Raw genomic sequence first — 13,022 nt, forward strand, 5'->3', positions numbered from 1 at the left:
GGAGCCAAGGAGTCTACCCAGGAGGATTTTGGCAGATGGATAGAAGGGGATCAAGAGACTTGTGCTGGGGAACATGGTTCACAGGGAGACATTGTGGAGGAAAAGAGGAAGGAAAGGAGAGGGTGGCAACACATGGCAGGCCTGCAATGAGGTGGTTCTTGAAACACAAATGCACTCAGGATCAGCATTCATGTCAAACTCCCTGTCGGTACCCGGCCCGGGCAGGGGAAACTAACGATCCAACCAGCGGACCAAATTTGGTGATGAATCTTGGTCACATGCCACTTGAGGCATATTGCGCAAACACTAATACGACTTAGTCATCCTGCAGTCAAAAACCTGCTCAGTGAGCTGGGTGGCTTTGCCTTCAGGTGCCCAGTTTACAAGGATTACAAAAACAGAGACTAAAACACTGCTTTTTGTAAAAATCAATGGAAACGTCCCTGAACACAGGAGCCTTCTCAGTTTTTTGAGAGACACATGGTAGTAGTGAATGTGATTGTTGGGCTCTACGATTCCTAACCAGGTCTTCAGTCCTCCATTTTCTAAAGGGTTCCCTGAGAGACGCACATACATAGTGGGGCAAGGTAGGGGGTAGTAAACGGTGGGGCCCAGCGCAGTACAGGAGAACTTGGGAAGAGACAAGGTATGTTTGGGTGGGTGAGGAGAGAGGCCTTCCAAGAGGAGATCTGCAACATTATTCAGATCCCCGTTCCTCAGCTATGTGACCCATCCAAAACCAAATCTAGAAAAGGGATTTTAATGGGAAAATTGAAATGCTAGTAAGTACACCTTCCACTACTCCCCGTCTGCTCCATTTTAGTAAATGAGCAGGGCACAGAACAGCACTCTTATAAAATTGAAAATCCTCCTCCTTACAAGAAGGAAAACAGCAAGGCTAGAGGAACGGTACATTTTGCTGGCATGCACACATTCATGTCACTTGCATGTCCAAGAGCCCCACAAACTGGCTTTGTTGATGATGGGGAAAAAATGATTTTTCATGTTACAACTCCCATTGTTATGGTTAGTATTTTATTTAACCAGGTAATTTAAAAAAATACTACATTAATTTTTGGGTGTACTGACCTTGCTACTGTTACTTTTTATTTATTTGCCTAATTCTGGAGTCTTTGTAGCCAAGAAAAACTCCATTGACATCCGTGACCCTTTTGACTACATAAGGACTGCAGGACTCAGCACTTTTTGAAAGTAAGTACAATCTCTGAAACATGCTCAGACAAAGCTTTAGGGCAAGATTCAAATCCAGTGAAGTTCATTGATTTCAACGGACTTTGGATCAGGCCCTTAACATCTCAAAGCTCCTTTCCTGATGATATAAATTATATCGGGAACATAGGTCGGATTATTTATATGCCAATATATTACTGAGGTTTACAAATTATGGATTCTTAGCTTTCCCACCTGTTCAAATTTTGGTCTAGGGAGGTTAATAGAGAATACCAAGAAAAGTCTTTGCTAATTTAGGGTTCATTTAGACATTTATAATATTTTTGTACAGTAGGAGCTTGAGGTGTGTCAAGATTTCAGAATCAGACTTCTTAATGTTATGGCCCAGATTTTTAATGGTATTAGACGTTGCTCCACTCAGCATTGCAATGCTTAACTGACTTGAGAGCCTAAGTCTCATTTTCAAAAGTGACTTCAGTGCCTATGTACCATTGAAAGTCAATTACTTAAGTTCCTACATGCCTTGGTCATTTTTGAAAGTGAGACTAGACGTTGCAACATGGAGCGGAGCAATGCCTAAAGACTTCTAAAAATCTGGGCCTATGTACTTACCTGTGATGTAATGACATTGAGGTAGCAAATCCTAATACTGAGAGTGCAGAAAGATCATTACTATAGGATCCTATTAAAACTGAGTGATTTTAAATACAAAATATTTTAATAGACCAAGACCTCAATGAACAAATATACTCCCAACAGACACTTATTGTTAAAGGAAGAAAATGTGTCAGGTTTACTGAATGTAGGTATCAGAGAAAACCCATTTTTCTCTTACTCTTTCTCTTCCCCGCTCCGCCCCCAACTTTAGGTAACATTAAACAGAGAGTAGTAAATCACTAAGACAACAAAACAGACATGCCAAAATTTTGTTGAGCAATGAAGCAGTGTTGTTTCTGGGATGCCTTTTATACCTTTTCCATCTTTCTTAAAGCATTTTTACAAGCTCACACAAGGTCACATGCATAAGCAATGCTTGAAGATATTGCAGCTTGTATTATTTGCCTGAGCATTGCCTCACACCCGCACGTATGCACATACAAACATACACCCTTAAGTGCATGTGGTCTCCTGACTTTGACAAGGCCACAGCTGCAGCAATCATTCAAATGCTTTCCTTTGTCTGCCTGAGGCTAGCAGGTGTTCTTTGAAGATACCAAGTAACCTGGGTAGTCCATCAAAGGAATGTCTTCAGCAAGACTTTCTTGCAAAAAATAGCTATGTTAATTGGGGAATACTGGACGTTCTTTTGCAAGCAAGCAAAATACGTTATATATATTTGTGCTTGTTGACTGTAAAATATGCACATGAAGAGCAGATCACAGATTTTGAGTGGATTTATAAAACAAAGGCACAATACTGAACAATGAAATATAGTTGAAGTAATCTTTACTGTTGTTTAACATAGTCAAATATGGTAAACAATAGCATTACAGGAGCCAGTTATTCAAGCTGATATCCCAGTGTTCCCTGTACAGTTCAGGACATACTAAATTCAAACATGTGTATCATATTGAAGCCAGTAAGACAACCGCTCGCTATTCAGATATACGTGTCATTGAACTGTATGATTAGATAATATAAGAAATGCAGCAATTACAGTACACAATGCAAACAATAAATAAGTGCCCATTTCTTACTGGAAAGAAATGTCACTCGTGCAGCTACCTGCCCATGAAGCCATGGGCAGGTAGCTGCATGAGTGACATTTCTTTCCAGTAAGAAATGGGCACTTATTTTCTTGTTAGGGTGCCCCAGAGCTGAGGAGTTTGGAGAATTAGTATGAACCACAGGCACAGAGGGACAGCCTGGGGTGAGGAGCCCTGGGAGCATTTTTGGAAGGTGGTAGAAGGGCCAGAAGATCCTGATGATCGCAGAGGTGGTAAGAGATCCTGCAACAGCCCTTTTCTCCCTCACCCTCATTCTGATACTTCTGTCCCAGCCCATTAGTTCAAACAGGAATTAATTTAGGGAAGTTCTATTGCCCGTGTTATGCAGAAGGTCAAAATAGATGATACCAACAATCTCTTCTGGCCTTGATATCTATAAATTAAACTCTTCCAGCCTGTTCCCCTCTGCTCCTGCCACCCCAGCAATAAAGTCAAGGAGCTTCCTCCTCCTTGCTGCGGCAGCTCCATGCTGCCTGGGTGCCAATAGGTGAGAGCACGGAGATCTCTGAAGACACAGTCTCTCTGCTATCAGTTCTGGCACCCAGCCCCACTGAGCCCCTGTGGGTGAAAGGCGTAGCTTCAGAAAAACTCCTGCTCATTCTTGGAGCCCTGCTATGTGCAAAAATTCTGCAGGGCTGAGAGAATATGTGAGGGGAGGGGCAAATGCAAGTTCTGTGTGACACTTGCCAGTTCTTTAGATGTAATGGAATACTGAAAAGAAATCATTAGAATTATTTTATCATGGGGTTTACCCAATGATTCATGAACCGCACAGGTGTTCAGCCATGGGACAAGTATGTACAGATTTAAAATTCAGGTTACATACAATGGGATGCAAATCTGCACAGTATGAGTGTCATATAAGCATGCAGTACTTAGACCTGTCTGTAATAAAGGCAATATAAGTACCTATTGAGACCTCCATTTTATCTTATATGTAGAATTAACCCCCTCTGCCCCAAAATGTGCAATATGTACAATTTGGGCAGATATCACATACCATCTGGTGTTATCTGTTGGTAAATGTTACCTTTTTAATGGGTACCAATGTACACGTAACTAAAAAGTCACGAGTCCCTACTACAAAAATTAGCTTTATAATTTGTCCTGTTTCCCTATGCTCATGCTCAACTGGCCAACATGAATACAATGTGTACAATGTGGCAGAGTGGCCACTAGAAGTAGTCATGCTACAAATAAACCTCCCCAGAGCACTGAGTTTTCTGTTTACCTATGAGAATATGGGTTATGCAAAAGCTTCAGTTTGGTTCTGCCTGGCCCAATCCAGGTAAGGCAGCATTGTTTCACCAGAGCGCTGGACGTACTAGGTTGAGTCAGACAATTTGCCAAAGGCAGTGCATTCTATAAAAGCAGGGCACAGTGCTGCCAGATTTATTTCTGTGTTGGCTTTCAACCAGCTGCAATGTAAATAAATAACCCACGCTGCTTATGTCTGCACTTCGCATTTCTACATACTACAAACCAGGCCTTGAAAAGTTTTGGATGATTAACATACAAACCCTTTTAAAATCACACCAGTCTATTAGTTAATGAACCAGATAACAATAGCTTCTCACAGAAAGATTAAGGATTCCTGTTAGCAATGAAAATGAATTTCAGAGATTCTTGTTGCTTTTTATTAATTCCTAAATATCTAGATCACAGGACATACTGATTATAGAAGCTATAAAACAGTGTTCTCCAGTCCTTGCTTAGTTAGTTCTTCTAGTGCTGGATAAAGAATCCTCAAACTTATTCAAAGAAAAGAAATTGACCTCAAGTACACCAGACCACCTTTGAAACAATCTCCATCTTTCTAGGAAACATGAGTCTCCCTCGAACCTAGATCTGCTGCATAATAGGTTCAGCACCACTACTAGGCCAGGAAGGCGCAATCTTTCACTTGAAGAAAGAGGGGAAAGGAGGGAACCGGAGGGATTTGTTTAAAATACCGGACTGAAGCACATTACACTCGACATTGGATAATACTCAGAGAGCAATACTTGCGTATTGATTAATACTAATATTGCTCATCTTTTGCTTTTGTGTGGTAGACAGATGGGAATTGGGATTGGAAGAAGTCTCAAGTTCCAAGTCAATTATGTCATATCATACCTTTGAGTATTTTCTGTTACACAAAAAGGAGCTCAAAGGCTCAATATATGTTCTCAGTACAGTACCAGTAGTTTGACATATTTTGTCATATGTGTTATCCTGCTATATTTCCAGCAATTCCCAATACTTTCAGAAGACTAACAGCTGTGAATGGCCTAGTTTAACACAAAGAGACACACACAGACTCCAGGGATCCTCCAAGTATTGAGTTCTGACTGGACTTGCAACAGTTGCATTTAGGCTGTCAGTAAAGTCCACTGAGTTGTAGCTTTCAATTCAAGGTCAAAATTAATTACTTGGCCAATGACTTTTACTTCTATTTAATTTCCAAAGTTTTAGTGGCTCTTATTGACAAACCTGTATAATAATAAACTTTTCAATATGTAACATACCAGTCTTCCACTGGAATCTTAAAAGTGATTTGGAAGCAATGAAATGTTACTGCTCAGTGCAGTGATTCGCAGAACTGGTTGCAAGTTCTTTGAACTCAGACCTACAGAGCTCAGGGCCTCTCACCTTTTTTTTCCATTCTAGTGGGAGGAAGAAGGAGATTCCCAATTTCTTTTTTACATTATTATTTCATGAGGGCGGGGGAGGGGAGGAACAGGAGAGGGAAATGGTGTAATTCTCCTCAAATTTCAGAAACCTAATAATACTCACATTCTTCAAGTTGCACTGTGTAGCTTTTTCTATCTGCCTGGCCATAAACAAGTGAAGTTTATTTTTTGCTGAACAGATGCATATGCTAAGGAACCCATAAAACCCAGTAGGCATCATTTGCTACAGTTTTATTTATGGGCAGGTGCCACAGGAGGTTAATGCACTAGCCAGTGTACTCAATATATATCCTGGCTTAGGTCACAAGTGAAGTGATGTTTGACGGACTCATCCTAGTCCCTGAGCACAAAACCATCACACAGTTTTAAACATTTACCAGTCTGTGTTCAAGAGAAGCCCAAGACATAAATAGCATCTAATGATCCTCTTGGGATAACAAAAAAAGTAAGATCTAACATAGTGAAGGATCTAGATCAGCCAAAAGGATGCTTGATATAGCATAAAAATCATTTTCTTTAATTAAACTACATAAGGTAGTCCAGAAACATGGACCAAAATGAATGACAAGTTTGATAACAGAACTGTTCAGAATTACTATTGGGAGGCTCTCACTGTAAGGGATGAAGCACTCAGACAACGTCAGCACAAAGTTAAACACATATTCCAGATCAGCAGGACTTTGGCATGAAGTCAGCATTGATAGCAAAGTAAAAGTTTTGTCAACTAATTTGCTAAACAAATTCGGGGTGGGGGGGTAGCAAAATGACCCGGCAATAACAAAATTCAGATTCCTAACAACTCTGCTGTACAGCAATACTCTACAAGTAAAAAGGCAGATTACTATATCTTGTAAAGCATTTTAGTTTCCAGCTTATTGAAATCACATTAAGAATGCATAAGCAGTTCAAAGTTAGCTAATTAACATCAACAATAATCTTACCTTCTTCTGATCTTCTAGCTTGTGACTTATTGGATTCCTTCCATGTCTGTTCATTTCTGAAGATAAATCCATCACATTCACGCCCTGCCCGTCAAAACGGAATCGGTTCAGCAAGACAGCAAACTAATCCAAAATGTGGGAACTACAAACACACAGATCCGCTGCTTTTTCCATCACAGGCCTTCTCTGAACTTCATTGACTCCAAGGAATGATTAAAAAATCCATCGATCGAGTAGAGAAAATAAACTTTGCAATTTACTCCTCGTACCTTCCGAACCAGCATATCGTTTTTAAAAGTTCACCCATTAAAAAAGAAACATTCACCAAATACTTTAGTTCCAACTGCTATCTTCCGTCACAGGTTTCCATTTTAAATAAGGTTACATCCCCTCAGTGAACCTGCTGAGAAAGAGATATGTAACAAGATTAGTTTGAAATTTGTCATAACCCTTTGTAGTTAATTCTCTCCTCTCTATATGGCACTTTTATTACTGAAAGTAGCTACTACAGCTGCTTTGCAAGTCAGTCTAGCTGAAAGAAAAGCCATACTCTGACAAGAATGTTATGATTCCTGATGTCAGATTTGTGTCCGTTTATTCTTTTGCATAGAGACTGTCCGGTTTGGCCAATGTACATGGCAGAGGGGCATTGCTGGCACATGATGGCATATATCACATTAGTAGATGTGCACGTGAATGAGCCCTTGATGATGTGGCTGATGTGATTAGGTCCTAAGATGATGTCACTTGAATAGATATGTAGACAGAGTTGGCATAACAATCACAACATTCAAAAACCAGTAGGAGAACACTTCAACCTCTCTGGTCACTCAGTAACAGACTTAAAGGTGGCAATTTTGCAACAGAAAAGCTTCAAAAACAGACTCCAGCGAGAAACTGCTAAACTTGAATTAATATGCAAACTACATACCATCAATTTAGGCTTGAATAGAGACAGGGAATAGCTGAGCCATTACACACATTGAATCTATTTCCCCATGTTAAGTATCCTCACACCTTCTTATCAAACTGTCTGAAATGGGCCATCTTGATTATCACTACAAAAGTTTTTTTCTCTTGCTGATAATAGCTCATCTTAATTAATTAGCCTCTTAGAGTTGGTAGGGCAACTCACACCTTTTCATGTTCTCTGTATGTGTATATATATCTCCTTACTATATGTTCCATTCTATGCATCCGATGAAGTGGTCTGTAGCCCACGAAAGCTTATGCTTAAATAAATTTGTTAGTCTCTAAGGTGCCACAAGTACTCCTGTTATTTTTGAGGATACAGACTAACATGGCTGCTACTCTGAAAATCCGAGAAGCTCCATGCCAGCCTCACCACCTTAGGGTATATATGGTAGCATATATCTCACAGACCTCATGTGCAACTCTATGCAGAGTACAAGGAAAAAGGCAAACAAAAACTGCTTAGAGCAAAGGTACAGATATTAATCCTACATCCTTTGGTCTTACTATCCCAGAACATTTTTTGTCAGTGTCTTAGGAAGGTGATAGTCCACCTGCCAACAACAGGGTCATGAAGCAAGAGAAAACTCACAGTCAAATTACTAAGTCCCCAGCGAGTTTAAGAAGTTTTTTTTTTTAAAGCAAATATTTGTAGAGGATTACAGTTGGGAAAAAAATCAATACAAGTGACATTTGCTTGCCAAAACTCGTTGTTCTATTAATAACAATAACTGAAAGAGCCAAAAATATATTTTCATGTTTGTGCTACAATAAAACTGTGGACTACTGATGCCTTTAGTGCAATTAAAAGCCAATTGTATTTGAACTGATTTAATTGATAGGATGAAGCTCACATAAAAAATTAATTTAAATGCACTGTCAATGCATTTTAAATGCACAATATTCACAGTGTGACTTATAACCATTTAGTGGGAAATGAAAAATATTTGTAGTTAGAGAGTATAAAGCAACGTGCAGTTGTTGAACAAGTGCAATAGAACATGTGATTTATGTCCAATAAGATGAGTTTTAAAAAGGTTATTTGCTCATACAGAACCTTATCCAAAACCCAATGAAGTCAATAGAAAGGCTCCCATTGGCTTCAATGGGCTCTGAAACAGGATCTCAGGTATAGGTCAACATTTCAATGTAATTCATCACAATATGTAGATAGGCCAAAAATTTCAAACCTTAGGTGCCTGAAATTAGTCTCCAAATTGCATATCTAGGCACCTAGATAAAAGCTGCTTCATGCTGCCATTATCTTCTTGGGGAGCTCCATCACCTCTGAAGTTCAGGGCACTTTTACCTGGGTGCCTAACTGTGGCTTTGGGAACCAAACTTTACACACCCAAGGTTCCAAAATTTGTTTGTAATTCATATCAGGATTTCATTGAGTATTCTGCACTCACAAATCATTTGTATCTGAATGCTGCTCTTTGCTCACACTGTGACAGAAGATTTCCCACTACATGTGGTTTCCAACCCATTCCTAGGGTTGGAACTTCTCCATGTTTATTCCTCCTTCTGTTTTATATTTTTGCCTAAGACTTTAAAGGCAGAACATACTGGAGTCAGTGGAGTGAGATCAGGGATTCTTATGTAGTTTTCAGTTTCTGACACTCGTGTTTACTCTAACAGGAAAAAAAAAAGGAACAATAGTTCCTCTACCATGACAGGAGCAAGGTCTCTCATGAATCACTTCATTAAGAAAATTCACCATGGGTGTTTGTTGTGCAGGGCTACTGCCATATGTTAGGTGAACTGTTAAGCATGAGGATGAACGGCGGGTGGGATAAACCCAACAGCGGAATTAAAGTGAGCATGCAAAAATGACACACATAGTGAAAGCCCATTATTGCACTGGGTAAAGAACACAATGGGTATATCTATACTGCAATGTAAGCCCAGGTGCAAGCCTAACCCCCATTCAATTTACACACAAATCACACTAACCCAGTGATCGGAGCCAGGGTCCCAGGACCCCACAGGGGTGGAGAGTCTTAGCCTGAGTCAAGCCAGGACCAGGGTTCAAGCCCTACTACTTTGCAATGTAGACGTGGCCCCACCAGACACATGTATTCCACAATCCCACTGGCCGACTTGCTTTGTGCACTGGACAGTCAAGTTAGGTGGACAGTCATACCTTCCCACACTCCACCCCAAAAAAAAGGCTAGAGTGGCATATTTTGCTAGGAAGTCTGAGATATAGGTGGTTGAACTCAGGCCCGCATAATGCAGTGCGCATGCTAGAACCCCAGGTTGGAACCCAGGGTTCAACAATTCCTAACCTGGGGTTACAAACAAGTGTAGATGCTCAAGCCCTAGGTTAACAAACCCAGGGACTGCTAACTTGAGTTCTAATAACCTTGGGCTTATATTGCAGCATGGCGGTACCCAAAGTGTCCAACTCAAAACAGGGTAGTCAAAGTCCATTTCACTGATCCGGCGGAGGTTCTGTGAGTAATAAAGCTGCAGTTGTTCCCAGAACCACTGAAATGTGAAACATTAAGTTCTTTCCACTGTATGTTATACTTGTGATAACGGCAAATGGCTACTCATTCACTCAATCAGGGAGTCCTGATAAATAAAGGTACATCTCTACTGGTGAGTTAGGGGATTGAAATCAGTGTGTTATACTGCATGGGGGAAGCAACTGGATGAGTGCATCACATGAGCAGCTTTGTTTTGCCAAGCATATCATTTTAGTCTGAAGTACAAAACCCAGAGATTGTAGATTCTGAGATGAAAGGTGATTTGGGGGGGGGGGGGGGGGTTTGGCAACTGGAAAAGCGCAGGACCAGGTTATGAAAATACTCACAAAAGATTATTCAAAATCTGTACACTGTATGGAAAAGATGTTTCTATTCATTATTTAAGGCATGATCCAAAGCCCCTATAGTCAATGAAAAGGATCTCAGACTTCAGGGGGCTTTGGACCAAGGCCTTAATGTTTCTAAAGTATACTTACGATGAATGGTGCTGAGTACCATTATTCATACTTACTGCACCTGCACAGTTAAAAACTAACTTTTATAAATGAAAAAGTCTTGTTGCATCACAAAGCAGATCAATTTCAGTAATAGCTTATAAACTTCAGTGATACTTGGGGGATGTCCTAAGTTCATAAATTGCAGGGTGTGAGGATATACACATGAAATGCTGTTGCTGCAGACAACATCTGGACTTTGCAAAGTTTGTTGCAGACTTAGAATAATTTTATTGCTCAGTGTGTCCAAGATAAGAACTGCTTGATTTTGACTTCTTGGTGCATTTGGTTGTCTGACATGTATATCATATTATCCCCTTTACTAAGCAATCACACTATTCTGTGAAACTGCTGGTGTTATAATGCAGGAGCTGAACAGAATGCATTTTTTTTTATTAGACTGGCCTTATTACTTTAAGCATGCAAAGCACAAAAAGGCAGTCTGTATGTATTTTATTCAGTGCTTTTTTCAGGGTCTTCAAACTTTTCAATATGAGGGATTGTAATTCATGCCCTCAGTTGATTAATCAGATTTATGGTAGCCCCAAATTTATAATTCTCTATTTTATTTTATATGGGATTTTTTAACACGTAGGCAATAATAGTAAAAAAAAAAGGTCTGCCTTTCATAACTGTATTTCTCATTATTCATGCTGTAATGAAAAATCCAAGTATCAAACTCTTGATGACAGAGCTCTCTCACTCAGTTAACTAGTAAGGCAACAGAGAACAAAGAACCAGGGAGTTCATTAACACTTTCATTCAGGTAACAGAGAGGTAACATTTACTGATAATCTCTGATCACTTCAGAATACACATCACAATACAGTCTGGCATATAAAACAATCAGGCCCAGATTTTTAAAGGTATTTAGGCATTGCTGTGCTCAGCACTGCAAAGCCTAATTTATTTAGTAAACTAAGTCTCACCTTCAAGAGACTAAGGCACTTCTTCCTTGCGTTTATCCCAAACAAGGTCCTCTCTACAAATCCTCTCCCTCCAAAGCGCTCTCAGTTCAGCGCCATCTCATCTATCACCCCACATACAAATTTGTCTTCCTTTATGACATCCTATTACTTTTTGGGCTAGCCACTTTTTCCTTCAAGCTTGATATGTGGGATTCTCTTACCCACCTAGTCTAGATGGTGCTTTACATGACCAAGCCACCTGAGCCCACACTCCCTCATTGTTTTTTATGAGTGTTATTTTGAGCATGACTCTAGCTTACACATTCTTCATATTGTCTTTATTGTTTACACCACTCATCCATCTCAACATTCACATTGCTCATATTTCTTGCTGCCCAACATTCAGCATCATACATTAAACCTGGATGGACCACCATTTTATAGACTCTTTTAATCTTACGGGTATCTTCCTGTCACGTACTACACCATTTCTCTCTCTCCATTTGAGCCAGACATTTATTATCCTAACTCTAATTTTGCCCTCCATTTCCAAATTTTCCCAGATTCTGGAACCCAGATACTTGAAACTGTGTGTTTTTGGTATTGTCTGCCATCTAGTTTCAAGCATAAATCTTCAGTGTTCACATTATTAAAATTACAGACTACATGCTCTTTTTTTCCTCTGCTTATTTGGAGCCCATGTCTCTCCAGCACATCTCTCCACTTAGGAAATGAAAATGAGATGTAGGCTCTTGAATGGGTTAGGAGTTCCAATGTTGAGTGCACCAATGCGTTAAAAATCTGGGCCTTAGAGCCTGATTCAGCTCTACTGAAGTCAATGACAAGGCTTCCACTGACTTCAACGGGTATTGTGTTAGGTCCTTAATTAGATGGTATAAAAAGTAAGATGCACCTATTTTGATCAGCCATGCATTCTTAGGACTCAAAGGACAATACTTAGGAGAATATTTAACTTCCTTTGTAATGTGCATCTAAGGGTGAAAAGCTTTGTAAGAGCAAAGTATATTAATAGATAAATGATCATAATAATAACCTGAAATAGTCTTCACTTTTGGAAGTTTCAGTAAATGAAACTAATGAGAAATATTTTGGCCTTGATCCTACTCCCATTTATATCAATGACAAAACTCCCACTGACTTAAATGGTGCAGGAACAGTCTCTTTTAAGAAAAGGAAAAGGGCCATTCAGTCTAATATGCCTTCCTCGCTTGAATGACATTTATTTTAAATCACATCTTCCTCCATCACTGTTCCCCTCAATCCGCCTGATCACCAGACACAAAGTTAGGTGCTGCTTTAACTTATACTACTTAGGACAAATCCTGCAATCTTTATTCAGGCAAAGGTTCCTATTGCCTTCCACTGAAAGGACTGATGAAGGGCTGCAGGATTTGACTCTTTGTTCCAATAATATTTCCAGGTAACTTATTCCATATTTTTATTACCCTTTGCAAGAAACACAGTAGTATGGACCAAGTTCCCTCATCACTTCCAGATTCTTAATTTACTCAACATAAATAAATCCGCAAGTAAGATGGCAGAATAGGGTAATATGTTAGCATCCACCTCGGAAGACCTTGTTTAAACCCTGGCTTTAGGAC

The 13,022-nt window shown here is 39.7% G+C and overlaps 1 protein-coding gene across 1 annotated transcript in view; it reads right to left on the reverse strand.

Annotated features, from left to right (window-relative positions):
* NAV3 (neuron navigator 3) overlaps window positions 1-13,022 on the reverse strand; it is an 862,925-nt gene that overhangs the window by 589,084 nt on the left and 260,819 nt on the right. The window contains exon 10 of the mRNA XM_039497831.1: window positions 6,532-6,934. Coding sequence (XP_039353765.1) covers window positions 6,532-6,603 — 72 coding nt within the window. The 5' untranslated portion in view covers window positions 6,604-6,934. The remainder of the gene's footprint in view (window positions 1-6,531; window positions 6,935-13,022) is intronic.

Source organism: Mauremys reevesii, linkage group 1, assembly GCF_016161935.1.
Source record: "Mauremys reevesii isolate NIE-2019 linkage group 1, ASM1616193v1, whole genome shotgun sequence".
Taxonomy (NCBI): domain Eukaryota; kingdom Metazoa; phylum Chordata; order Testudines; family Geoemydidae; genus Mauremys; species Mauremys reevesii.